The 27982-nt window shown below is 42.2% G+C and overlaps 1 protein-coding gene across 5 annotated transcripts in view; it reads left to right on the top strand.

The window, feature by feature from the left end:
- Positions 1-27982, top strand: part of RASAL2 (RAS protein activator like 2) — a 451415-nt gene that overhangs the window by 270222 nt on the left and 153211 nt on the right. Inside the window, exon 1 of one of the 5 annotated variants that reach the window (XM_089676321.1) lies at positions 6889-7029. The exons of the other annotated variants lie outside the window; for them this stretch is intronic. Coding sequence (XP_089532447.1) covers positions 7017-7029 — 13 coding nt within the window. The 5' untranslated portion in view covers positions 6889-7016. Of the gene's footprint in view, positions 1-6888; positions 7030-27982 lie in introns of those variants that run through there. 5 annotated transcript variants of the gene reach the window in all.

The raw sequence follows: 27982 nt of genomic DNA, 5'->3' as shown, positions 1-27982 counted from the left end.
TGGTTATACCAGGATGATGCCTGCAGGTGCTTGATGTCATTACTAGTTTGAAAAAGCATCGGACCATATAATCCAAAGCCTTTAAGGGCAGTGGAGAGTTCTGGGGTCTAGTAGACCCCAGATGTCTCAGTAAAAAGTACCTGTCACTGTCTATTGCTGTCACAACGGATGTTTACATTCCTGGTGATAACAATAAAAGTGATTTAAAATTAAAAACAAATTAAAGGCCCGTGTGAAAATAAAATGCTAAAATTTAAAGCGCCCCTGTGCTCACATGCAAAGGCTAATGCACACGTCAGTCCCGCATCAGTCTGTAAACAGCGATTGCAGTATCACCGCAAATGTCAGATTGAGAACAATAATTCCAGCTCCAGATATAATAAAAATATACGTAGTTTGTGACTGTTGCACGGGCATGCGCAACTTTAAAGTGTGACATGCTCAGTATCTATATACTTGGCGTAACACCGTCTTTTACATCTTACCAAACAATTGGGTATTATATTGTTTTTGTACAATAAAATTCATTAAAGTGTAAATACTGTACGCAAACACTGTTACATAAAAAAAATTGCAACACCCGCTATTTTATTCTGTAGGGCCTTTGCTTAAAAAAATACGTTTGGAGGTTTTAGGTAATTTTTTAGCAAAAATACAAATTTTTACATGTAAAGTAAAAGATAATAAATAGGCCCGGTCTTGAAGTGGTTAATAAAAGTGTACACAGCAACTCCCTGTCCTGCAATATACTGGCGTCTAGTGTTCTGCAGTGTATTCTAGGACTTGTAGTCCAATGACCATTTTAGAACACCCTGCTAAAAAATGTGTACAAATCATTTGACTTTTCCAGAGAGAGGGAAGAGCTTGCAATACAGAATAGGGCTGGTGGCTAAATTAAAAAAAAAAAAAATCAGACATGCATTTTCTGCAGCTTTTCAGGTGGAGCACCGATTGCGGTGTAATGTACCTGTAGTTCAGTATTCTACTCCCAAAGCCCACATAACTTTCATATTATCATCATAGTAAAACACAGGAAAAAATTAAGCTATCATAATGCTGCCCTTGAATATTCCAGGACTTCTCCAGAGCCTCCCCCATCTTCTGGAACTCTCTACCCCAATCTATCAGACTATTGCCTACTCTGCCCACTTTTAGACTATCTCTGAAAACCTATCTCTTCAGGGAAGCCTATCCTGCCTTCAGCTAATAATAGAATCTTCTATTCCTCCTTCCAGTCCATCCCCCACAGTTATTACCTTTTGTACCACCAGCCCCTCCCTCTTAGATTGTAAGCTCTGAGGATCGGGGCCAGGGTGGATTTGATTTAAATCAAACTGATTTAAATCACTAGTCAGGCTTGATTTAAATCCTAGTTTTCTACATAGACTAATTCTTGCTGGTATAACTTTAATATGCAAGTAGATGAAGATTTTTAGAATAACAACTTTTCATATTAGTTTTTTTATCCCCAGTTTAATAGGTTAATCATTCATATTTGGACAACTTTTCTGTTGTACTTAGGAAGGAGAAAAATATTAATTACCTTAATAATAACAATTTAAATAGATTTATTCAACTGAAACAATAACATTCCAGCATATGTTATTTGCTTAAACATCCATGTTTGTTAACTAATTTGGCTAAACAAAATATATATATTTTAAGAAACTTAGACTGTCAGCCCCTTCCTCCTCACACTTAGTTTCACTTTCTTCTTGTGCAGATCTATTCCACTCCAAACAATCAGAAAAATATTGTTTCTATTCTATTCACTGAACTTCTTGAAACTTAGCACTGAAGGGGTTGATTCTGTATTCATAGGTTTGTAGAAGTTAGGATTAAGGTCTTTTTCTTAACTCTGTTCATGTTATAACATTTTTGCTGTGAAGAAGAGGCATGTGATCTCCGCTGAGTCAAATTCAGTTTTGATAACTACAAAGTAAACCAAGCATCTGTGATAATATCTTGTAGGCAGAGAAACTGCCCAATAATCTTCCGAAAACCTCTGGAAGAGCATGACATTGTGAATGGATTCATGGAATTTATTTACCAAAACAATTAAACATATACAGCCTTATTCTACATAATTAAAAAACTAATCTTTATTTCATGATGGAATAACCCTTGGGTGGTAATATATTTTCCTCAAAAAGCATTTTATTCAAAAAAATCCAATTTAAATAAAATCCGATTTAAATAAAAAAAATCAGATCTTTTTTTTAATTTTTTTTTAAAAAATCATTGATTTTTATCCACCCTGATCGGGGCCCTCCTATCCCTCTTGTATTGAACTGTATTGTTGCTGCATTGTCTCCCTTTATATTGTAAAGCGCTGAGCTAACTGTTGGCGCTATATAAATCCTGTATAATAAGCCGAATGCAGAAAATGTTCACCTTTCAGCTCGTACTTATTTCACAAATGTCTCCTTTTCTCTGCATGATTTATTGCATCCAACCTCTAGACGTACGTACTGCTAAAAATCCGAGATATTTCCTATTTAGTTCTTTCTTCTGTACAAAATGTTGTTTGAAATGGCAGCTGATACTTGAGACCTGTTGCTTAGTGAGCTAAATAGATTTCATTTATCACTTCAGTTCTGTTTTGGTATCCTGTGGCTCTCAAGCTGTTGTGGAATGACACGTCCCAGCATGCCTGCCAACCTTTGCCTTGATGTCCATGGGAATGTTAGTTCCTCAGTGACAAGCTTTTTGTAAGTACAAGTTGGCATCTCTAAGTCCCCGTTCACATCTAGCGATTTGGAATCGCAGGCAGAATCGCCACAATTCTGCCCGTGATTCCAAATCGCACGATTTATCTCACTGCAACCTACGATTTATCTCACTGCAGTCACGGTAAACTATCAAGCGAAGCTTTTTGGCCCAAAAGAAATTCCTGCTCCTTTTGGGCATCAAGCTTCACATGATATAAAGTTGCCGTGTGATAAACCGTGTGAAAATTGTGGCAAAACCACATGTCATTTTAGGTGCCAATAAAAATGAAAGGCGCACACACACGTGCTTCGTTTTGCCAGCATTGCAATGCAATTTGGAATCACAGGCAGAATCGTGGTGATTCCGTGTATGATCCCAAATCACTAGATGTGAATGGGGCCTACAGTGGGCATAGAAAAGAGTCCACTCCCCCCTTTAACCACTTCAGCTCTGGAAGATTTACCCCCCTTCCTGACCAGGCCATTTTTTTGCTATACGTTGTTGCTTTACTTTAAATGACAATTGCGCGGTCATGCAACACTGTTCGCCAATTAAATTTGTCCTTTTTTTCCCTGAAAAAGAAATTTCTTTTTGGTGGTATTTGATCACCTCTGCCCTTTTTTACTCTTTGCTTTAGAAAAAAGAGTTGGAGTTGGGAATCAGGAAGTACAAGGTCTACAAGAGAACCAGAGGTGGGCTGGAGTCAGCTACCAGAGTCTGCTGCATGCTGATAGCAGGGGAGTCGGGAGACCAGGGGGTGCTGCAACTGCACGAAGTGGTGCAGGATCTGGTGGAGGAGCTCTGTCGTCCTCTATGCTACTGACTACTGAGGGGGGTGCTGCTGCTGCAGGAGAGGTGCTAGGGCCACATAAAAGGGCCTGGCAGGCTAGATTCGGCCCACCGGCCTTGTGTTTGACACATGTGAATGTACAGTGTGTAAAGTACTGCATATCTTTTTAGCACTGTATAAATGCCTTTAATTAATAAAATGTAACTATAAATATAACTTTACTGTATTTTAACACCATTGCTACCCAAACCGGATAGCTTTGTTCAGCTTAGTGCTTATTTGGGTCGCAAATGGATGTGGTGTAGAAATCTTACCAGATCCCAGTGTATAGCGGTGACAGAGGGGCAACCACATCAAGATTTTTAGATCTGGGTAGTTCTTGAGATGTGATTCCAGTTGCCACCACTAAGGGGCTCTGGGAGATTTCAGAGGATTTTGCGCAGATGATGTGATTGAGCCGGAAGATCCTGATGTTAACACTGGGCCAGGGTAATAAAGGTCTTTTCTTGGATACAGCATTCAAAATGTACATATTTACCTTCTAGTGTGATTTATCCATACACCCTGAACTGGTGCATTGAGCTCATTTCTGAACTCACTGGTGATGAATAGCAACACTTTCTAGCCATCTGTTAGATGTTGTGTCCAGTGCTGCAAAATTGCTACAATGATTTATTTATCTTTGGAATAACTGAAACATGTTAGGCCTCTTTCAGATGAGCGGTTGCTCTGCCACTTGTAAATTCATGTTTTTTCACTTTGAAATTCCAACATTCCTGGCACAGAGATCACTTGCGTTTATCAGTGATTACGTGCGTTTACATGCAGCTGCGTTTAGCTGCTGTAGTAAATTCTTGCCTTTTCTATAGCAACTGTTTACTTATTTTTTCTCTGTACTGCAATAAACTGCGTTTATGTACACATAGCTGCGGTACATCGCTCCTGGACGCTGTCATCTTTATTCTTCATAAACATATAAAACCGTGTGTTATGAAAACGTTGCTAAATGCAGTGTGTGAATGGAGCCATAAGGATGCATTGTCTGCATTTAGTAAATAAGTTTCTCTAACTGCAGCTAAAAGCTGAAGACGTAACCATCCCTGTGAAAGGAGCCTTAATGTGGCTATAGATGTATCAATCTGTGATTAATCTAGGCATAAGCATGCGCAAACAAGCCATTCATTATTGATTTAAATATCAAACGATGCAACACAAAGCAGTATCACTTTAAAATAGGATCTATTAACCACCCCCAGCCCGGGCCAATTCTGACATTTTTCTGATAAAAATCAGATTTTTTTTTTTCATGCTATAAAATTACTTTTGAAGCCCCAAACATTATACATTTTTTTTAACAGAGGCCCTGGAGAATAAAACGTTTGTTGTTGGCATTTTTTATATTGCCTAATATTTGCACGGCGGTTTATCAAACACAAATTTTCAGGGAAAAGTACACTGTAATTTTAGTGCATACAAACAAAATATAATACCCAATTGATTGGTAAAATCTAAAAGATGATGTTCTGCCAAGTAAATGGATACCCAACAATGTCACATTTTACAATTGTGCATGTCTGTGGAATGGCGACAAACTATGGTACATTATACTATCCAGAAATGATGCTTTAAAAGCCTTTACAGTTTACAAGTTTAGAGTTACATAGGAGGTCTGGTGCTACAATTATTGCTGTCACTCTGATGGTCATGGTGATACTTCACATGTGTGGTGCAATCACTGTTTACATATTCATGCAGGATGTACGAGCGTTTGCGCGTGAGCACAGGGGAATAGCACTTTGAAACATTTTATTTATTTAAATTAATTTTTTTGACACTTTATCTTTATTTTTTTTTTTTTTATTGAAGTTTACTGCTATCACAAGGGATGAACATCATCCCTTGTGATAGCATAGGCTGTGACAGGTCCTCTTTATGAAGATATCTGGGGTCTATTAGACCCCCATATCTCTCCTCTGCCCTCCAAAGCATCTGATAAAGCCAAGATCAGTTTGATCAGATCCATTACGTCTGGTAACCGCTTGTAAACAAACTGAAACTGCAAGTGACTGACATTTTGTTGCTTGTGGTTTCTGCCGTACCAGAGGGCGAAAAACAATGGAGGGTTCCTTTCACTCTGTGTAGGGCATCTGATGCGACATGTCAGTCAGATTTTGTGTGTAGTGTGTGTGTGTGGCACCGCCACCTGTAGAAGTGATCAGGTGGCTGTATAGCTGCTCTATCACATTTACATTGTAAGGAATCGCCGGATGAACAAAATATCTGCATCATGGCTGATTATGATCCATTAATCAAATTCTGCCATGGCTGATGAACTTGCCAGTGATGAAATGGATTGAAAGCTCACTTACCCTAGGTTCACATCTGCGCAGGTGGTGCTGCTGCGGATCCGCACGAAAATCCGTGCAGCCGCACCACCCACACAGAGAAATGTGGGTGTCTAATGGCACGCCACCCGCACTGGAAAATGCAACCGTACTGGGAACCAAGGTTCCTGTGCAGGCTGTGTTTTTCCAAAGAAGTATAGGGACTTCTTTCCCTGCGTGTCACCGGCATGGGAGTCCATTCAAATGAATGGGCTCTCATGCCCGTGCAAGACGCAGCCTGCATGGCTGCATAGATGTGAACTGGGGGTAAATCAGTGAATGAATGATCTGTGGTTTGACTTTTATTTGATGCACTCATTGTAGTCCAATCATGTGATCAATTGAATGATCATATCGATCGATATCTGTGTGGCTACCATTAGATTGCAGCTCTGCCTCCAGCAAGGAATTGTGTGATGTGTGTTATAGAGCATCAAGCTACTTGTTTTTGTTTTTTGTTTTTTTATAACTTTATTTGAAGTCCTTCATGTCACTGACATACGGTTCCATTGAGTGCAGTGCGGAGAGATGTAGACATGCTGCATTTTTCCTTACTGCAACACATCCCGCCAGCATTGTGGTGTAAACAAGGCATATAAAAAGCAATTGTTTTCTATGTGCCCTAACTGTGACCTGCGTTTATTCAGTGCAGAAAGTCATTGCACATACTGTAGCGTGAACAAGTTCTGGAGATCATATCAGTGCATTGTGTACATAGGAAATCCTCTCCCTGTGTGAGATGTGTAAACTTATAAAAGCAGAGTTCAGCTTATGTGGGGAGTTTCAGGTCTCATAAAAAGGAGGTTTTATTTAGGTAAAGCTTCTTCCACCCCTGCCCCCTCCTCACACACCTCCAAAAAGCTAACACACGCCCTTGTGATAGGGCAGAGAGCAGTGCACATTGTTGGAATGTCAGAGTAGCATAGTGTTCCCAGGCAGGCTGGATAGTGCTCTCCGGCTTTACACTGAGACAGCTATTGTTTGGATGTGGCACAACGAGGATCTCATTGGGTTGGACTAGCTGGGACTCTCTTGATTTTCTGCATTCCTCAATGCGTGGCTGTTCTCAGACAGGAAGGCAAATACTAGGAGGAAACTTGTGAGTCCTGGCAATGTGATCCAGGGATACAATGCAGATCACAGGTAAGAGCGCACCAGAACTCCCATTTGTCTGCTTTTTATATGTTCGCCATAGGACCTGCTTGGATTTCACTGTGGGGTTGACTTTTTCAAAACTGTTTAAAGGGAATCTTTGTATCTCTTGGCAATCAAACAGATATTTCAAACTTCAAACAAATCATCCGATTTTGTTTTCTGTGGCTCCAACTTTTGCTCTGTTTTATTTACTCCAGTTTGTATCACTCAGTTTTGTGATGAATAGTTACGAAACATAATGTGTTTTTGAGCTGTTACTATTGATTGTGTTGTCATTCACTTGTGTTTTTTGTTTATTATCCGCTTTGCTTTTAACACCACTACAAGCTTTATCTGATGATGTGACATACGGGTACTGCAAGATGATCATTTGTATGATGCTCGAGTTGAAATCTTTTTGTTTCTTGGCTGAATGTTTTAAAGTTTGGTTTATGATTAATGTATACAATGATTTTCCTGTAATCTGAGGTTATAGGACGCCATAGGATGCCCAGGCAACACTATTGCTTTTAGGTATTGTATACTACTTATTATTTAGATGTATATTATTGACACACACAAGGAAAAGGGAAATAAGGTTTTTTGGGGTTTATTTTTGTTTTTTTAGTGTAACTATCCGAACATTTTCCATGTGCCAATTAACACTGCCATTATATAAATTGTATGTGTTTTGCCCCAGCCAAGTAAAATCTCTTTAAAATACAACAGTTCCTATTGGGCTAGGTTCACACCTTTGCGGGCTGTGATTTGTGCGTGGGCATGAGAGCCCATTCATTTGAATGGGCTGCTGTGCCTCAGGACATGCAAGAAAGAAGTCCCTGCATTATTTTTGAAATCGAAGTCCGCACGGGAACAAAGTTACACTTTGCTCTATAATGGTACATCATTACCACGTTGACATAAACACTGCAGTGAGAAGGGAGAGGTGGTGCATAGATGTTGAGTTTGAGGTTCCCAGTACGGGTGCAATTTCCAATGCGGGCAGCATGCTATTAGAATTAATGGCTCCTGCCCTCAGGTCTTGCATTTCTCTTATGTGCTTGATTGCGACTGCTGTATTTGTGCGGGTCCAGCAGCGGCACCACCCGCACAGATGGGAACCTAGCCTTAATATCAGATAGCACGCGTCAAAATAATTAAGCACTTATGGCAATGTTCTAAATTACACTTTTCTCTATGTTGCTACATCATTACCACATTGACATAAACACTGTAGTGAGTTGAGGTGTATAGATGTTGAGTGCACAACTGCAGTGCAGAAAGTTAACAAATTGTCGTGCAACAGTTTTATTCATTTGGTGCATGGAAATGTTAAATAGGTGTGCATATAGAGAGCTGTTTTTATTGCCGATTTTGTTAATCTCCCTGACAATGTCTGAAATTTAGGAACAGACATTCTGCCTCATTAGGCTAGGTTCACACTAGAATGGTGCAATAAACCCACAATCAGTGCATATTTCCCATACCGGGTTCAAAACACTCTGCAGTTAAGATCTGCAGGGGGTCTCACTGTTAAGTTAATGACACCCCAAAGGCAGTGTGTTTGCCTACACCAGATTGCTTGGTGTAAATGTACCATTTGATCTGCATGCAGTGCGTTAACAAAAGTTTTGCATGCACTACCAGGGAATATCCGATTGCCTCTCGGGGGATCAGGAAGGAATTTTTTTTCCCTGCCGGAGCAAATTGTTCCTGCTTTGCTGGGTTTTTGTCTTCTTCTGGATCAACTGTGGGTGTAGGATTATAACTTTTTTTTTTTTTTTTTATATTAATGATTGAACTGGATGAACTTTTGTCTTTTTTCAGCCAGACTGTAACTTTTGTTGCCATGCAGTACGATTTCAACCTGTTCAAAATGAATGGGTTCAAATTGCACTGCACTGAATTGAACAGGAACAAGTAGCGCATTCTGTGTGATTCATAGTGTGAACCTAGCCTTATAAATCATGTTGTAGCAGCATTGTTTAGTAAATATGGGACTTTCTAAACTGTTGGGCAGTATAGAGAACAACGTTCACTAAAATGTGTAGTAGCATGAACAGTTTTTACTACTCAGCTTTCACAGAGCTCTGTATTACGCAGCCTTGATTCTATCTTGATAAATACAGTGATACAATGAGATAAAGGACATCAAGCAATCATTAGTCACCTATCCAGTCTGGTTGGTTCAGGTTGCAGCACATCATTACTATTTGCATTTCTGTAGTGCGCTCTGATTTCACAAATCTTCAATAGTATGAGGTTTGTGGTGTGTTCTTCTATATTGGCCAGGCAGTGAGGCTGATTTACTAAGGGATTTGAAATTATTCATGAAATAGTTGAAGATTCATGTCCATGTTCCAATTATGTGAAGAGTAATTCCTGTTTGCTTACTTTATCTGCACGTGATTGGATAATTGAAGTGAATATTCACACAACTCATTCTCACATCCTGTAGTAAATCAGCCTCAGCATTTGGGATCTGCATGCTGTCCAAGGCAATGTTTTGTCTGTAATTTAGAAGGGGTGAACCTGTGACTCTCAGCTGTTGAGAGGTCATGCCCCAACATGTCTGGTGGGACAGATACTGTGACTTATAGTTCCACACCTGCCACAAGGAGCCTTGTGTTATCTCATGAAGTTTTTTTTTTTTTGTTCCACCTCAGATGACCCAACTGTGATCTCCTTAAAGAACCTTAAGCCGGCCAAAGATCGTTGGAACCTTGGCCATTTCAGTCGTTTTTTGTTTTTTTTTCTTCCACCTCAAATGACCCAAGTGTGATCTCCTCAGTAGACTCCTTAAAGAACCTTAAGCCGGCCGTGGATGGTTGGAACCTTGGCCATTTCAGTAGGGACCAGTTGAGATTCGAACTATCTATGGACAGGCTAATTGTATCCAATTCGATTGTTGTATGACTTGGGTACAACCAGTCTGTTGGTGTTTTTATGCGATTATTGCCAGAGACTATAGTCGCTTGCAATCATCACTGTGTTCTACCAGTGGGGGACTGACTGTGTTGATGGGGGAATCGAGCGATTTTCTTTCCTGCAAACACGAATCACCTATGGCCGGCTTTATAACTAGAGTGGGAAAGAAGGTAAAAGCATTTTGATCAGTAACCTATGTCTTTATCTTTAGGCGTACACACACTAGGGACATTTGCATTGTATTGTGCCCAAGCTCTATTGTCCCCCACTTCCACCCTGATGACCTGTGCATCACGCCAAATCACGCTTACGTCATCACCCCTGTTATAGACCAAAATGATCTTTACCCATGTCCAACTCCATGCCCAACCCTCCTTCTTCAAGTAGGCCAGGATACAGTATGTTGAACTGTGTCCAAGCAAGGTACTGACTGATCACACTAGTCAAATTAATTGAACTTTGGGGGGGTGGGGCAGGTCGTGTGTACAGATCACCAACATGCAAGGGCTGAATGTGGCTGATTCATGTGACAAACTGTTAGTAACGTGAGTTAGAAAATGATGCACAGTAATAAAAACAGGACCTACATCATGGTTTAATGAATTGACCCTTTTAGGCTTTGTTTACAAATGCAATCAGGGGACGGTAAAAGTAGGGAATTGAGATGTGGTTTTACAACCCCCTTACTGTACTCAGTGGCCGGAGGGGTTTGTACAACTATGGCGGCATCCCAAAAATGATATCCTCTGTCGCATTTGACGGGCAACAGTGCAACCAAGCACAACCCATTCACGTGAACATTGTGAAAACAAAAAATAAAAAGGCCTCATGCACGCTGGATGTTTTTACAGCTGCTCCTAGGGGTATCAAACATCTTTTTCCTGCCTCTAAACTCCCCTGCATGTTATCCTATATGTCCATGCACACATAGGATTTTAGCAGCATTTTGTGGTAGAAAAAAAAGACCAGTTGGATTTCGATCTATCTATGGATGTTCCCACTAGAGAGAAGTTGCTCTAATGATCAGCTTCTCTTGAGCGGGAGTGTTGAAAAATTTCCACTCGATCAGCACATGCAGCTAATCGGCTGCGGTGCTGATCAGTGTTTTATGACAGTGGAGGAGGCCCCGTTGTCAGAATAGCACAGCAAGAAGGATTTCTTTATCCACCTTGAACGTGTGGAAGAGGGAAATAATTTGGGCTGGCTGATCAAAAAAACAAATTAAAAAAACGATCCTTGGAAGGCCATCTTACGCCTGTCTGAGGAAATGTTTTGCTTCCATGGATTCTGAACATTCAACTAGCCATTACATGTCAGGCTCACTTATCACATTTTGATCTCAGCTCACAAATAAGACAAATCACTTTGTTTCAAAGGCCCCAGCTTATTTTTGGTGCAAAGGCAAGGGAGTTTTTGTCATTAGACTGTTTCAGATAGTTTTTTGACTGTACCCCAATACCGAGTGACTCTCCCCACTTAAAGAGCAGACAGGATGAAGAGTAAAATGCATCTTCCAGAGGATGATGATCCGGTATCTGGAATGTTTTTTAATTTTTTTTTACTTTAACCTATATATTTCTGCAAAATGATGCACAGAATGCTAAAGTTAAGCATCCCATAGATTATGTAAAAGAAAATTGTGTAATTCCTCCACCAACACAGTCAGTGTTGATGGGGAATCCCTCCCCATAGCGCTATAGTGTTCTCCTGGCCAGAAACCTTCCCTGGCTGGCAAAACACAATGATTACTGCTAGTAGCTATAGCCTCAGCAGTAATTGCATTTAAAAATCCAAAAGATTGGTTGTACCCAAGTTGATTCCCCCAGCAATACAGTCTTTGTTGATGGGGGAATCCCTCCCGTAGCGCTGTTGTGTTCTCTTGGCCGGAAACCTTCCCTGGCTGCCAAAACACAATGATTACTGCTAGTGGCTATAGCTGAAGCAGTAATGGCATGTAAAAAATCCAAAAGATTGGTTGTACCCAAGTTGATTCCACCATCAATACAGTCAGTGTTGATGGGGGAATCCTTCCTATAGCGCTATTGTGTTCTCCTGGCCGGAAACCGTCTCTGGCTAGCAAAACACAATGATTACTGCTAGTGGCTATAGCCGCAGCAGTAATCACATGTAAAAAAAATCCAAAAGATTGGTTGTACCCAAGTCGATTACCCATCAATACAGTCAGTGTTGATTGGGGAATTCCTACCCACTACGCTATTGTGTTTTGCTTCTTCGTTCACAAGTAAAAAAATCCAACCGTCAGTAATCACATGTAAAAAATCCAACCGTCAGTAATCACATGTAAAAAATCCAACCGTCAGTAATCGAATGTAAAAAATCCGACAGGCTGGTTGTACCCAAGTCAATCACTAAGATTTGATCCATCTATGTTCAGCTTTAAAGTCCTAATGAGAATTCAGTCATTTGAAGCCAGCCATAGATGGATAAAATTTTGGTCGGTTCAGCAGGGACTGGCAGGCTGGTTGTACCCAAGTTGATCCATCGATTGACTTGGGTACAACCAGCCTTTTGGCTTTTTTACATGCAATTAGTGCCGGCGGTTATAGCCTCTAGCAGTAATCATTGTGTTCTGCAACCTGGGAAGACTCCCTGTAGGCAGAACACAATTACGCTGCTGGAGGGATTCCCCCACCAACGCTGACTGTGTTGGTGGGGGAAATCGAGCGATTTTCACCCCAACATGCTGACCTTGTTTGTGTGTTGTGCCCTGAAGAATAAAGCTGTTATAAAATGTTTGTAGCATCCTTTAAAGAAAAAAAAAATCACATAATCTATGGAAAGCACGGGAGTCAAACTGGTGGCCCTCCAGCTGTTGCCAAACTACAAGTCCCATGAGGCATTGCAAGATTGACAGTTACAAACATAACTCCCCATCGCCACTGCTCAGACTTCCACCTCACCTAGCATCCCTCACACGAAAACCCACTCAACACTCCTCTCCTTTGACCTTGCCACTGCCCTGACTTCCACCCCACCTAGCATTCCTCACACTAAAACCCCCTCAACACTCCACTCCTTCGACCTTGCTACCACTGAAGAGGTCACTAAGGTCTTCTCTGAAGCCCGCCTCATCACCTGCCCCCTTGACCCTGTCCCCTCACAACTCCTACGATCACCCTCCTCCTCCATCCTACGCTCCCTCACTCACATCTTTAATCTCTCCCTCTCTACTGGCGCATTCCCCTCCCCTCTGAAGCACGCGAACATCACTCCCATACTTAAAAAACCCTCCCTGGATCCCACCGACCTGAACAACTTTAGACCCATCTCACTGCTGCCATTTACATCCAAACTCCTTGAGCGCTTAGTCTATAATCGGCTGAGTTCCCACCTCACCGACAACAACCTCCTTGATCCCCTACAGTCTGGCTTCCGTCCCCTACGCTCCACTGAAACTGCCCTACTCAAGCTCACCAACAACCTGCTAACTGGCAAAGCTAATGGCCACTATTCAGTGCTCCTACTCCTTGACCTCTCCGCAGCTTTCGACATGGTTGACCACCCCCTCCTCCTCAAAAAACCATATTCTCTTGGCCTCAGAGACTCTGCTGTCTCCTGACTCTCTTCCTATCTATCACAGCGCTCCTTCAGTGTTACCTATAACGCTTCCACCTCCCGTTCACTCCCCCTCTCTGTTGGGGTCCCTCAAGGTTCTGTCCTCCGGGCCCCTTCTCTTCTCCATCTACACCTCCCCCCTTGGCCAACTGATACACTCTCACGGCTTCAACTACCATCTCTATGCCGATGACACGCAAATCTATCTCTCTACCCCTCACCTCACCCCTTCAGTCTCCGCCCGTATCACAAGCCTACTGAACAACATATCGGATTGGATGTCACTCCACTTCCTCAAACTAAATCTTTCCAAAACCGAGCTCCTAGTTTTCCCCCCAGCACGCATCCCCCCCCTTACATCTCCATCACGACCAACAACGCCACCATCAGTCCCACCCCGCAAGCCAGAGTACTAGGTGTCATCCTAGACTCCAATCTGTCTTTCCAGCTCCAGGTCCAATCGCTGACAAACTCATGTAGACTCCATCTCCAAAATACGTCCGTTCCTTACCCCGGAAACTACTAAGCAACTCATTCACTCCCTTATTATATCACGACTTGACTACTGTAACTCCCTCCTCACCGGCTTACCTCACCGCAGGCTATCCCCACTTCAGTCTATCCTGAATACTGCGGCCAGACTCATCCACCTTACTAACCGCTCCGTATCCGCCACCCCCTTCTGTCAATCCCTCCACTGGCTTCCGATTGCCCAATGGATAAAATTCAAAATGCTAACATTAACGTACAAAGCTGTTCATAACACTGCCCCAAACTACATCACCGATCTGATATCCAAATACCACCGAAAACATACTCTCCGCTCCTCACAAGACATCCTACTCTCTAGTTCCCTGGTCTCCTCCTCCCATGCCCGTCTCCAAGACTTCTCCAGGGCTTCCCCCATCCTCTGGAACTCCCTACCCCAATCCATCAGACTATCACCTACTCTCCTCACCTTTAGGCGCACCCTGAAAACCCATCTCTTCAGGGAAGCCTACCCCGCCCTCAGCTAATTGCCGATCTCCTCCACTCTTCCTACCACTCCATCCCCCACAGCTATTTTCTCCTGTACCACTATCCCCTCCCTCCTACATTGTAAGCTCCAAGAAGCAGGGCCCTCGAACACCTCGTGTATTGAATCGTATTGTTACTGTACTGTCTCGTGTACTGTCTCCCATTATAATGTACAGCGCTGAGCAAACTGTTGGCGCTATATAAATCCTGTATAATAACTCTCAAAGGCAGAGGCATGATGGGACTTGTAGTTTCGCAACAGCTGGAGGGCTGCCAATTTGACACCCTTTGCTTAAAGGGTTAAGTTAATGGCTGAGTTAATGACGGAAGTTCTTATGTGACACTGCCTATTTCTTCCATTTTTATTTCTATGCTGCATTGGTGTGCACAGAAAGTAGGGCATGTTGCCTTTTTGAGCAGTGTGTTGTGACACACTTTATTGCATGCAATTAAATAACATTGCATTAAACTGTTTTTGTGACATTTCAATAAAGTTTAGGAAAAAAAAGTGTTGTAGCAACACCTTACATCCCACCACCCCCGCAAGACGCATACCAGCGGGCACGCGGTATAAAGAGCATAACATGCTCCCGCCGGAGTGACTGGGCCTAAATGCAATAATGAAAGTTGAACTGTCTTCAGAATAATAGAGCTGTGTGACCCGACAGCTGTGTGCCCCACATCCCGGGTGACCTGCTGTAACCACATGGTGGAGGCAGCACCCTGACATGCCGACCTTGTTTGTGTGTTGTGTCCTGACGAATAAAGCTGTTGTTATAAAATGTTTGCAGCATCCTATATAGAAAGTGAGTCATGGAGGCAGGAATGGGAATTGGGCCAGGTTAACAGCTAATGAGGATTATCCTGGTATGCACAATAATTTAAAAAATATACAAGTCAGACATTTAGGGGAATTGCTCTGTAATCTGTATAATTACTCTGTTTGAAAACGGCTGATCGCTTTAAGCTTCTAATACACTGATAGCTGTTAGTCAAAAGGCCTTTTCTTCTTGTTGTGCAGTACACAGTGGGAGATTTTCAGCAAAGGCTTTCTTTCATAACTGGGGCGACAACCTTGTATTCGGTCCTGCGGCAGCTTACTCTGCAGAACTCTGTCAATTACCGTTTCCTGGATCTCCTCTCTTATCAGGCCTTCTGTCAATATGGGAATATACTGACAGAGCTGCATCACCTTTATGCAGCGGTCACAGCACCAAAATATAGACTTAGAGAAACCTCCAGTGCGTACAGTAAAAAAAAAATCAATTGTAAATAAAGGGGTTGTAAACCTCAGACTTAAAATATGAGCAAAGCATATCCCTCTATAGTGTGTACATGTCTCAGTCCAGAGCACTAGGTGAAGTTTCTGTCTTCTGCCTCTTTCCTCTGCTAGCTGCATGAGCTGCTTCTGACAAGTTTTCCTGACACCAAGAGAAAAATGGTGACAGGGGAGGGACCTCTAACTGATTGACAGCCTCAACTCCGTTCCTGTGTGCTGTGTGAAGAGGGGTGTGTCCCTTCCCTCCAATTAGCTCTCAGAGCTCTCCTCATTGAACTCTGCAGTGTGTAATTTCAACTCTCCACCCCCTTTTTCGACAATTTATAAATTCTAGATGTAGAGAAGAGAAGACTGCAAATAGGTACAACATATGTAGGAGGATTTGTTTCCTCACTGTGTATCACCTAAGGCCAGTCACTGGGCTATATATATATATATATATATATATATATATATATACACACCTTAGATTGTACGCCCCTTGAGGGTTAGGGACTGATGTGAATGTACAATATATATGTGTAAAGCGCTGCGTAAATTGACGGCGCTATATAAGTACCTGAAATAAATAAATATAAGGGTTTACAACCACTATAAGGTCTGGATGGTCTATTATGCCCTCTTTACCCCCCTTCCTTCAGAGTATGCATCAGATACACAGACCATGGCAAAAATTAGGGAAACATAAATTTATTAAACAATTTCACATTTAAATCACTACGTAGTCCTGCAGCAGATCATGACACCTCATGAGGATGCCCTTCTCAGTTATCACCCCTCAGGCTCCCCAAGGCCCATTTGCAGTCTGCTCCAGAGACCCCATAGCATATTCCTGGCCCACTGATGCCCCATCCTGTAGCTGATCCCTGCTTTGCCCTCAGCCTTCTGTAAGGGGAGGTTGAGATGCGCCTATTTGTAGAATGCCCGCCGTGTACCATCTCTGCCCCCCCTTTCACTGGTGCCGAAATACAATGCCAACACATGGCCAAAGCTTCTTTTTTACTTGCAGTCCTAAGAGAGTACCAAATCCCACCTTGGAAGGTCCCCCAATCCACTAACATCATACAGAACCAGGCCTGCAAAGGAAGAGACAATAATTAAGGTGGGTGGTTGGGAAAGCCTCTTCCTCCCTGCTTAATGAATAGAGGGCTGACCCGCCTGCTCCTTCCTATTCAAACCCTTTCTTCTGCCTGCTTCAAATGAGTGTAAGCCTTTTCCTGCCCCCAAGACACGGTCTGCTCTAAGGATCTGATTTTTTCTTCCTTTCCTCTCTAACACTGCCCACTTAGCCCCGCCATCTCATAGTCTCAATTGGTTTGCCCTGTGGAGCCCAGCTACTGTGGCTACCCGAAGAAGGGGGACCCCCATTTAGTGGCCCCCCACATGCCTTTAGCTGATTCTGATGTTTGACACAAGATGACTGCTATCTCCTGCTGAAGATGCAGACTATGAAGGAGGAATGCCGCAAAGTCTCCAGCTGGTAACATGATGTAGTCGCATGACACCAGGAGGAAATTTGATCTGCAAAGCCCTCAGTAGAGCAGAAAAAATGTTGTTTATCAATGGCGTTCCTTGGTTGCAAGCCATGCCAAGTGACCCATGAAACACTTGTTGAAAGTATGTTTTTCTTAAGGCTGCTTTCACACTCATCAGTTTATCTTCCATTTTTTCTTTGCCAAAAGTGGAAGAAAAGTGCATGACTAATATGGAGCTTGTCACACCAGTCAGTTGCATTTTTAAAAATCCTGCTTGCTGCAAAACCACATACAAAATGTCAAAACATCATCAAAAACTCACCCATGATTGCATTTCTGGTGTGTTTTTGGAGTCACGTCTTTTTTTTTTTTTTTTTTTCCCCACACAGCGAAAACACATGCGTTATTACCACGTTTGTGCAACGGAGCAGTGTGAAAGCAGCATTAAAGTTGCATTGAATCCAAAATTTAAAAAAAAATGGAACAAAAATGCTGCTTTCACACTGCTCCGTTGCAAACATCCTTTCCTCTCTAATACTGCCCACTTAGCCCCGCCATCTCATCATCTCAACATAATTTTCCCTGTGGAGCCCAGCTACTGTGGCTACCCGAAGAAGGGGGACCCCCATATAGTGGCCCCCCCATGTGCCTTGCCTTGAGCTGATTCTGACATTTGACACAAGATAACTGCTATGTCCTGCAGAAGATGCACACTAGGAAGGAGGAATGCCGCAAAGTCCCCAGCTGGTAACATGATGTACTCGCATGACACCAGGAGGAAATTTGCTCTGTTGTAAAAATGCATATGTTTTTGACATGTTTCCAGTGCGTTTTTCACCTGTGAAAAAGACATGCGACTTCGAAAACACACCAGAAACACAACCGTTGGTGTGTTTTTGCCATGTTTCTGGGGAGGTTTGCACCTGTAAAAAAAGGATGTGTGACTCTGCTGGTTCAATCAGGTCCAGCTGTCAGTTTTTCAGGCGGACCTGTTTAGATTGACCATTCACCCCTATGGGACTGGTGGGTGTAAACGGACTTTAATATGGACAACCGCCATCTCTGGGTGCAATCCAGCCCCTAAAAAAAAACAAAAACACAGAGGAAGGGGATCCGTTGTCCTTCATCTAGGCAGATTGGATTGGAGGGTAGTTGGGTGTAAATGGACAGCAAAGTCCATTTACACCTGACCACCCATAGAGCAGAGTGGGCTCTCTCCGTGTACACAGCACAGAAACTGAGTGGACACGGATGTGTCACCCGCCCGCTCTGCTCCGATCAGAAGTGGGACCTGTGAGTGGATTCCTTGCTGATTGGGGTGGAGTCCGTACTGTCTGAAAGGAGCTTAAGGGTTGTCATGCTGAACCATGTTCTGGTCACCGACTTAGTCAACATTAGCTGATAATTGGAAAGGAAGATAAATGCAGGACAGTGATGGCAGCTCCCATATTTTTGTCCTGGTTGACTTTCAGGATAGATGTCTGCCTTTTAGGGTCGGTCTCTCTTAGTCTCGCTCTCTTGGTGTTTTGCTATACTTGTATGTTAGAGATTGCTATGGGCATGCCTCAGTTTGTTTGGGGGAAGCCCTGTTTGTTGTGTAAATATGCTCTTTTATAGCATGAACTGTTTGTTTGGAATACCATTCACTGATGTTGAGGCCATTTGTGCTGGTTAGGTGGTTTGTTTTTCTAACCTCCCAAGCAAACATGTCATGGCACCCTCTCTTGGGTTGTAAAAGTGACACTTTGTAAAAGGAGATGATGACAGGTTCTCCCAACTATCTCCTTTTGTGGTGTTTTTCTGTTGCATGCCAAGAAAAAAAATCTGTCCTAATCCTCCACACCCCGGTAAGATTGCGGTCACTTACTATTTCTTTATGGCAAAGTTACCTGTCTTGGTGGATGTTGGAACAAAGGCTATGGTCACCTTTTTAACCACGTTACATGTTGCACTCGTATTAGGGTGGGAGGTGTGGGGACTGCTAAGGCAACACACAGTCATGGTGGTACAATGCATGGCTTTGCATGGTATTGTGTTGCATTAAAAAGGGGGGTCATTTGTGTTTTTTTTGCACTTTGGTTTGTGTTGGCAGCTCATCAACTCTGAATAGGCTGCTTTATCACACCGTAATCTGTGACCGAATGCATCACAAAGATAAATGGACCCGGATTGTTTTTATTTCTTCCTTGGAGATGCTGTTTCAGTTGGCTAAAAATATAGCATGTAGAACATCTGATGACCTATGGTTTGTATGATTATCAGTCAAATGTCTTTCATTATAAGCTAGAAATCGCTGTGTTGCATACCTGGCAACCTTTAAAATGCTTGGAATTTTCTTTGTACTTCATGTCAGTTCAACAAACACTGACAAAGGTATCTGAGTTCCCAGCGTAAAACCTCTAGAACTGTTCTAAGATTTCATGCTCATGCTGGTATTGAAGAACAGTAGCAGGTGAAAGGCATCCATATGTACAGGAAATAACCTTTCAAAGTGGATGTAAATTCCTACTAAATAACATTTAGTTTGTTAAACACTTGCCGTTTCTATATACAATACTTGTTTCCACTTTCATTGTCATTCATAGAGTCTCATTTTTAATGCTTTGTGTCATACAAAAGCCAATAGATGTTTAACTTTCTGTACAATTATGTCTAAACCAGGGGTGGGCAAACTTTTTGACTTGAGGGCCGCAATGGGTTCATATATTGGACCCGGGGGCCGGACCAAGAGTAGATGAATGATGTGTATGTGTCATCCATAGTAAGTATAGTAATATTCCCCCATAGTAAGCATAGTAATTAATCCCCCATATAGTAATTCATCCCCCATGTAGTAATTCATCCCCCATGTAGTAATTCATCCCCCATGTAGTAATTCATCCCCCATGTAGTAATTCATCCCCCATGTAGTAATTCATCCCCCATGTAGTAATTCATCCCCCATATAGTAATTCATTCCCCATATTAATTCATCCCCCATATTAAGTCCCCAAGTCCCCCCTGTGTCAATTCACTTACCTTTGCTCCGCGCGTTCCTCTCGCCGTGTTCCCGCGCCTTTCCGGTCTTCAGGGCAGACTGTGAGAGGAGCCTAGCTCCCCTCACGTTCCTCACGCTGCCCCGCCTACACACATTCTGACAGCCGATGTTTGCCACGCTCCGCGGGCCGGATTAAAAGGTCCGCCGGGCCGTATACAGCCCGCGGGCCGTAGTTTGCCCATTGCTGGTCTAAACATAGTGGATGTCCCTGAGATTGACAGGTTTAGGAGGTATGTGCCCTCCTCAGTCAATTTTTTCTATCATCAGGAGTTGGGACCCACCACAAGCAACACAGACAGACTGTCTAAATAGTAACTCAGTAACGCCACATTTGCTGAGGAAAAGCCAATTCTCTCTGGGTGATCAATGTACGTTGCAGTGATGTTAACAAACTTCGTAGAAGATTACTACCTAAACCAGTGGTCTCTAAACTGTGGCCCTTTGCTTGCTTTTATCTAGCCCTTTGGATCACTGTTAGCAACAATTGGGCATAATTCCGCCCACCTACACCAGTGAAGGGGGCACAACGCCTTCCAATGACACCAATGAATGAGGTTCATTGACATCAATGATGAGAATAATTTCTCCCACTGACACCAAACAGTGGTGCTTTCTTTTTTTCCCACTGACAATGGGACTTTTTCTACTCATACTGGCCACAGCCGGCCCTCCTAAAGTCTGAAGGACAGTAAACCAGCCCTTTGTTTTGAACGTTTGGCGACCCCTGCCTTAAAGAAAAGGATGTTTGTTTCACCAGACTGATTCTGAATTGGGGGGGCCTGGTTCATTACAATCAGCCAAGGCACTAAAGTATTCTAATAGGAAAGACTGCAGTGTTAACATCCCTCCCTTTTGTACTTAACCCTTTGTAAGTATTTCACCAAAACTGAAATTCCTATTGACTGGATGCCAAAACTTTGACTTGTTATGCCATATCTGCCACCCCTCTCTGCCAATCCCTTCACTGGCTTCCAATTGCCCAACGGATAAAATTCAAAACACTGACGTATAAAGCCGTTCGTAACTCTGCCCCAAATTACATCACCGATCTTGTCTCTAAATACCACCCAAACCGTACTCTCCGCTCCTCACAAGACCTCCTACTCTTTAGCTCCCTTGTCTCCTCCTTCCATGCTCGTCTCCAGGATTTCTCCAGGGCTTCTCCCATCCTCTGGAACTCCCTACCCCAATCTATCAGACTATTGCCTACTCTGCTCACTTTTAGGCGCACTCTGAAAACCCATCTCTTCAGGGAAGCCTACCCCGACCCCAGCTAATACTGGAATCCTCTACTCTTTCAACCACTCCATCCCCCACAGCTAATTACCTTTTGTACCACTATCCCCTCCCTCCTAGATTGTAAGCTCCAAGGAGCAGGGCCCTCTAATCCCTCTTGTATTGAACTGTATTGTTACTGTACACCTCCATAATGTAAAGCGCTGAGCAAACTGTCGGCGCTAGATAAGTCCTGTATAATAATAATAACTTTAGTCATGCACCACAATGGATCCTTAAAGTGTAAATAGACCCAAAGACATTCCATTGGATGCCATAGTGCCAGGAAGGTCACTTCAAGAACCTGTCGAAGCAAGTGAACAAAATATAAGTATTTCTTAAACTTGGCTAATCAAATTCCCTCTCTTAGAATTTCAGAATTTACAGTGTAAAAAGTAAAACTTTATTTTTGGTAGAGGCTTGGTTATGATCTTGGTTAGAATTTTATGGTTCTCCTAGAATGTTCTGTCACTGGCTTTCGGCGCCACTTATTATTACTGCTACTGAAATGTTCATCTGTCACTGCAGCAGAGAAACTGATGGCAAAGTTAAATTTCCATGTTCTGGGCTCTGTGCCAGCAGTTAAAAAAAAATTAAATATACGAAGCGAGGGAATAAAAAGGATTCTCTAGGTTGTCAGAGCTCGTTTGCTTTGACAGCTCCCCTTTCTCTCAGTTGCAGCAAAAAATATACATCACTAAATATAGCAAAAGTGTAAATGATGGGCAGCATGTAGGAAAATTGACAGAAAAGTAAGGAAGGGCTGTTGCATGTAACCACCAAATGTTCACTACTCTAAATTGCACAAACGTTGAAACCTTGTTATGGGCGCAACAAGGACTTTCTGCACCCAGCATGTGATTGGATCACATTTAATGAGGTCAACTTTAGGCTGCATTCATACTTGAGCAATTTGTAGCTCGAAGCTCCAAAAAAGCTTAAATTTAAAAAATCAATTGTTCTCTATGGTGCCTGTTCACACCTGATCCTGTGAACAGACACCATTGAGAACAATTGATTTTTTTACTTTAAGCTTTTTCGGCTTCAAGCTACAAATCACTCAAGTGTGACTGCAGGCTTAGGCTCTCGCCTCCTATCAGCAGATTCCTGGTAAGTCTGTGTGCTGCTTTACGGTCCCCCCTGCTCTGAAAGGGTTAAATGTCCATAAGGGCTATGGGTAAAGGAATAAGATGTAATACATGCCTTATTCATTGCTTCGGCAGACTCTGACGCTCTCCTCTTCTTTCCAATACTATGTGTTGTGGGCAGACCCTCGCTGGTAATACAATGCAGGATTATTGACCCTACATTGTACTTCATGACGTCATTGTGTGATTGCCAGCCAGAGTGTCTTAAAGAAGAGACTTCAGGGAATCTGTTGCACAGCTGGAGGCAGCCTGCTGGAGCAAGAAATCTGGTAAGTATTCTACCTTTTTCCTTTACCCCTAGACTACCCCTACCATTTAACCATTGTAAAGTGGGAGGCCCAACTTCAAGGGTAATTTTTTTTTTCCTGCCTGAGGTTGAACCTATAATACATTTTTTTTAGATACATAACTACATCCATTGGTGTTTTTGTTTTTTTAATTTCTGCCTTGTGTTTAGCTTTACATGTCTAAATTGTGTTTTACACCGCACTGGTAAATGTGCTGTTTACATTACCAGGTTCCTTCATCTTTCGTTTGGTTTATGGCCACAGGTCTACAGCCCCTGTTATTTATCTCTATATTCTTCACATAAGTTTAATTGTTGAAGTTGAACTCTGTGATAAGCAAAGGAGGTATGGCTTTTTTCTACAATCCTTCCATGAAGACCACTTCTGGGCAGAATTCTCTGGACAGTAGATGGGTGTTCCTGGGTCCCACTGGTTTCTGTCAGTTCTGTGTTGATGGCTATGGTGGACATCTTCAGATGTTGAAGGGAAGTAGGTGTTTTTGATCTGCTGCATTGTTTCATTGGCAGACCACTGAGTCTATGGTCCTCAACGTTACCCATTTCTTTGTGCTTCTACAAAATAGCTTGAACAGCATATCTTGAAAACCAAGTCTGCTTTGAAATCTTTACCTGGGAGAGACCTTGCTGAACTACCTTGTGTCTTGTTGCAGTGCTCAGTCTTGCCATGGTGTATGACCGGTGACATGAAACGGTCTTCCAGCCTCACGTTAGTAGCAGAGTTTGAGTTTTCCTCACCCAGGTTTAAATCTACACAGCTGTTTCTTTTTTACGTTTATAAATGCGTTTCAACCTACATATGAAATTGGTTATGAGCATGCTTGGTATAATTGGTTAATCATTCAACCTGACTCTAAGCCCTAGTTCACACCGGTGCAACTTGTCTTGCGATTTGACAGTTTCAAGTCCCAACTTATTGTCTGCAATGAAATTGTTCAAATCGGTATAACTCCGACTTTGGGGGGGGGGGGAAGGTTCCTGCACTATTTTTTGTGATTTCAGGTGTGACTTTCATGCATGAAGTCAAACAGATGTCAGCCAAGTCACACTTGATGTTGCACTGACATGCGGCTTTGAAATCATGCAACTTCGAGAGGTTGCACGATTTCAAAGTCAAATTCAGTGTGTACGGACTGTAACCCTACAAAATCCCTGACTTTGTGCGAGGGCAAGAATTGATTCTGGTTTGAAGCCAAAGGGTAGTCACACCAAATATTGATTTAATTTAGATTTTTCTTCTGTTTCCTCACTTAGCATTTTGTAAATTGATAAAAAAAAAATAAACAAAATATATATTTTTGAAATCAGTCTTGCTTTACAGCAGTTCTTCACACCTGCCTAAAACTAGCACAGTACTGTATATTTTTTGTGACTGATGTATTGAGGAATAAATGTCAATGCGAGTGTTTGTGCCTGGAGTTCAATTTTAAATATAGTGCTCTTTGTAGTTCCTGCATTTCTAACACGTGGGTGATGAATACTGGGCAGGGACACAAACCACTAGATTTAAAATATCCCTAAAAAGCCAACACCCAGGAAATCCCTTTGTAAGTACAGGTTTTATCATAGGTCTGAGAGGTGCAGTAAGCCTAGCACAACTTATGGTTTAGAAAATGTCTGTTAATAACATAAGAAAATATACATACATGTTTGTGGAGTGTATCATACCATAACAAATCTTCAAGAAGGCTTAGTATTTTTTCACGTGGATCTGCAACTTTAAAGAGAAGATCTAAATTATCATTTGACTTTACAAGCAATTTAAATAATAACAGTTCTACATGTGACTTTGTATAGACAATACATAACATCTTGTATATGCTGGATGGGATTCTCATGATCTCTTCTTTTCAGTATTATGTCATTTCCAGTAGGCACATTGGCAGCATGTTGTCTCATGTACACACAGACTCCTTAGCTGTATTATTATGTAGGCATTTTGTCTGCTTCTATATTTGTTGTATATTCAGCCCTTCACATTAGTACCTATCCCTGACAAATCCTACTGTCTGGTGTCCCTACCACAGTCCTATGGATTCGGACTAAGCCGATTAACCTACCAGCATGTTTTTGTATTGTAGAAAGAATCGGGAGCATGAGAAAGAAATCCACTTAAATACAGGTAGAAAATGCGTACCTAAAGCAAGCCCACAGTGCTGTTAACTATAGTGCTAGCCATTAGGCATCTTTTACTAAAGCTTTCTGGTTTAAATGTTTTTTTGTAAAAAAAAACACAAAAAAAAAACAGGCAAATGTAAAAATGAAAATGTGCTAAAAGTATCATCCCACAAGGGACTTTAACCAGTGAGCAGAAGAAATAAAGTGCGCCCTATGACATTTAATGTTTAACTGACCGCAAACTGGGGTCCCAGATGGTTCTTGTCCAGGTCACAATATCAAACCTATTTTAAGAATACAGAAGCACCTGATCTATGGGAGACCTTATTTATTAGCCAAAATCCTGCTGACTTACAGCCAGAAGCGTATTAAGAGGAGAAAATAAATGTGTAAGAAAAGAAGACGGTAGAGGAAAGAAAAAAAGAGGTGGAGTCAGTGTCACTAGAACTCATTTAGGAGCGACATATTTGTTCCATGGGAATAGCTGGTGGCACTTCCAAAGTCATTAATGCAGGTCACTAATATCTTTCAAAATTTATAGACTTCATTGTTGAGGGTAGCTGACAATTTGTCACTTCTTATGCCATGGCGATCTCATGTATTCCCTTGAGTGCAAAGAGTTGGGTTTTTCCAAGCAAAGGTTTGTTTTGGCCATGGTGAAGATTTGGGGAAGCAGGTCCTTGTTTAATTTTTTTTTTTTCTGTTACGCAACAAAGGTTGTATAAAGCTATTTGGCAACCCTTTTCCAGAACCACTTAGATCTCGGGTCGTCCCTTCAGTGGTGTTTAAATAGCCCCTTTTTTCCTGTAATCTTTAAAAAATTTAGATAAATGGGGCGTATTTGGTGTCTGAGCTTCCCACTTTAAGATATTTGATTTGTGAAGTCGTTTTTGAAGTCAATGAAGAGAAATGTTACGAGAACTAATACATATGGCTAGAAGAAACTTTTCAGGGTTGTAAGTGTTGGTGTCTGCATGATTGGGAAAGTGACAAAGTGCTTGATTTTGAAGGTATCTAAATATCTTGGGCAAGAGTGTGCTTACATCTCCTTTAGACCAGCCTTTCTCAACCAGGGTGCCTTGAGGCTTCTTCATGGTTGCTTTGGCAAAATGTCCAAAAATTGCCCAAAACTTGTATACAAGCCAGTGGGTGGAACAAGCCTGCCTTTAAGTTATACAAAGCCACAGGTTTTCATTGTGCACCATTACGACCTTCTAGCTGCAGGCGTCCTGACAACCAATAGCATCATCAGTTGATAAGGAGGTTGTCAGCAGCCTGCACAGCATCCTAGTTTGACCCTTGCCTGCCCCTCTCCATCAGTGCTGGGGTCACATTAGCTCAGTGATGGAGAAAAACTGAGGGAGAAGAGAAACAATGGAATATAATCAGCACCAGTGTGCAGAAGTGTATTTGCTTTGGAAGAATAAATCACCTCTAATGTTGGGTGTCCTACATGTGTGGATGTTGCTGTGTTATATGAAACTATTAGAATAGTGTTTCACATTTTAGAATGGGGTGCCTCAAGACTTTTCTTAATTTTATAGGGTGCCTCGGAACTGTCCATTTTAAAGGGTGCCTTGACTGAAAAAAGGTTGAGAAACACTGCTTTAGACCACCAGGAGAACTTAAAGGGAAATTCCAAAATGGGCAATTACTGGGAATTTTTGCCTGTGTATACTATGGTCTCCTGAGTATTTGGTGTCATCTTAACATTAACTTAATGGAATCCATAACAGGGATACCTACTGAAGCTTGATGACTGTCATTGCCTCCAAGCTAACCCACTTTTTTTTTTGTTTTGTTTTGTTTTTAGTAGTAAAGCATCCTAGGAAGCATTTTCTGTAACGTTTATTATTGTAGATTATGCAGTAGATATGCTTTGCCGATAATACAGACTGAGACCGTGTACAAAATGACTTTGCATTAACATGCTGATAACTATAATATGCTAATATATTGCAACTGATTCATGTTTGACCCTTTATGATGCATTTTGATCTTTCCTCTATCCTTTTTATATCCACAGTAGTTGCGGGAATGTGCAAAATTACAAATTCCATCATCTTTTCTAGGCGTGTCTATTGTCTCTTACCTTCAGAATGCTCACTGGTTCTGCTGACTTCCACATTACAGCAGAATGATATGAAGCTCATTACAAGGAACTAGTGAGCTCTGCGGGAGCTCAGGTGTTGGACACCCCCCTGAAACAGTGGTTTTACTGCAGACTTTAGCAGCTGTTTCACACACATATTGGCTTGTTTCCCTACACCTGACTATGTTGAACATATAGAATCCCATTCTTTCTAATTGTCCCTGTACACACTTCTACACTCAGTCGCTGTACACTCTTTTTTTCATATTCAGACATTTTTTCCCACATAGACTTTGATGGGTACACCTGTAAATATGTCACACATGCATTTTGTATGCATTTTTGCACTTGAAAAACCCTGTTCACCTCTAGAACTGCTCTTCCCCTTGCCCAGCAAACAAACACTGACCCCTGGTTCACATATATGTGGCCGTGCAGGATGTGTTTTGTGCGGGCACGAGAGCCCATTCATTTGAATGGACTCCAGTGCCCCGTGACACGCAGGGAAGAAGTCCCTGCATTTCTGAAAACGCAGCCGGAATGGGAACCTCGGTTCCCTGTTTGGTTGTGTTTTCCAGTGCGGGTGGCGTGCCATTAGAACTAATGGCACCTGCCCGCGGGTCCGCATTCCTCTGTGCGGGTGGTGCGGATGCACGGATTTTCGTGTGGATCCACAGCAGCACCACCCACACGTATGTGAACCTAGCCTTTAG

Source organism: Staurois parvus, unplaced genomic scaffold, assembly GCF_062004578.1.
Source record: "Staurois parvus isolate SC_StPar_1 unplaced genomic scaffold, SC_StPar_1.0 ptg000166l, whole genome shotgun sequence".
NCBI lineage: Eukaryota > Metazoa > Chordata > Amphibia > Anura > Ranidae > Staurois > Staurois parvus.
The sequence above is the reverse complement of the archived record's forward strand: the minus strand, read 5'-3'. Positions and strand labels throughout refer to the sequence as shown.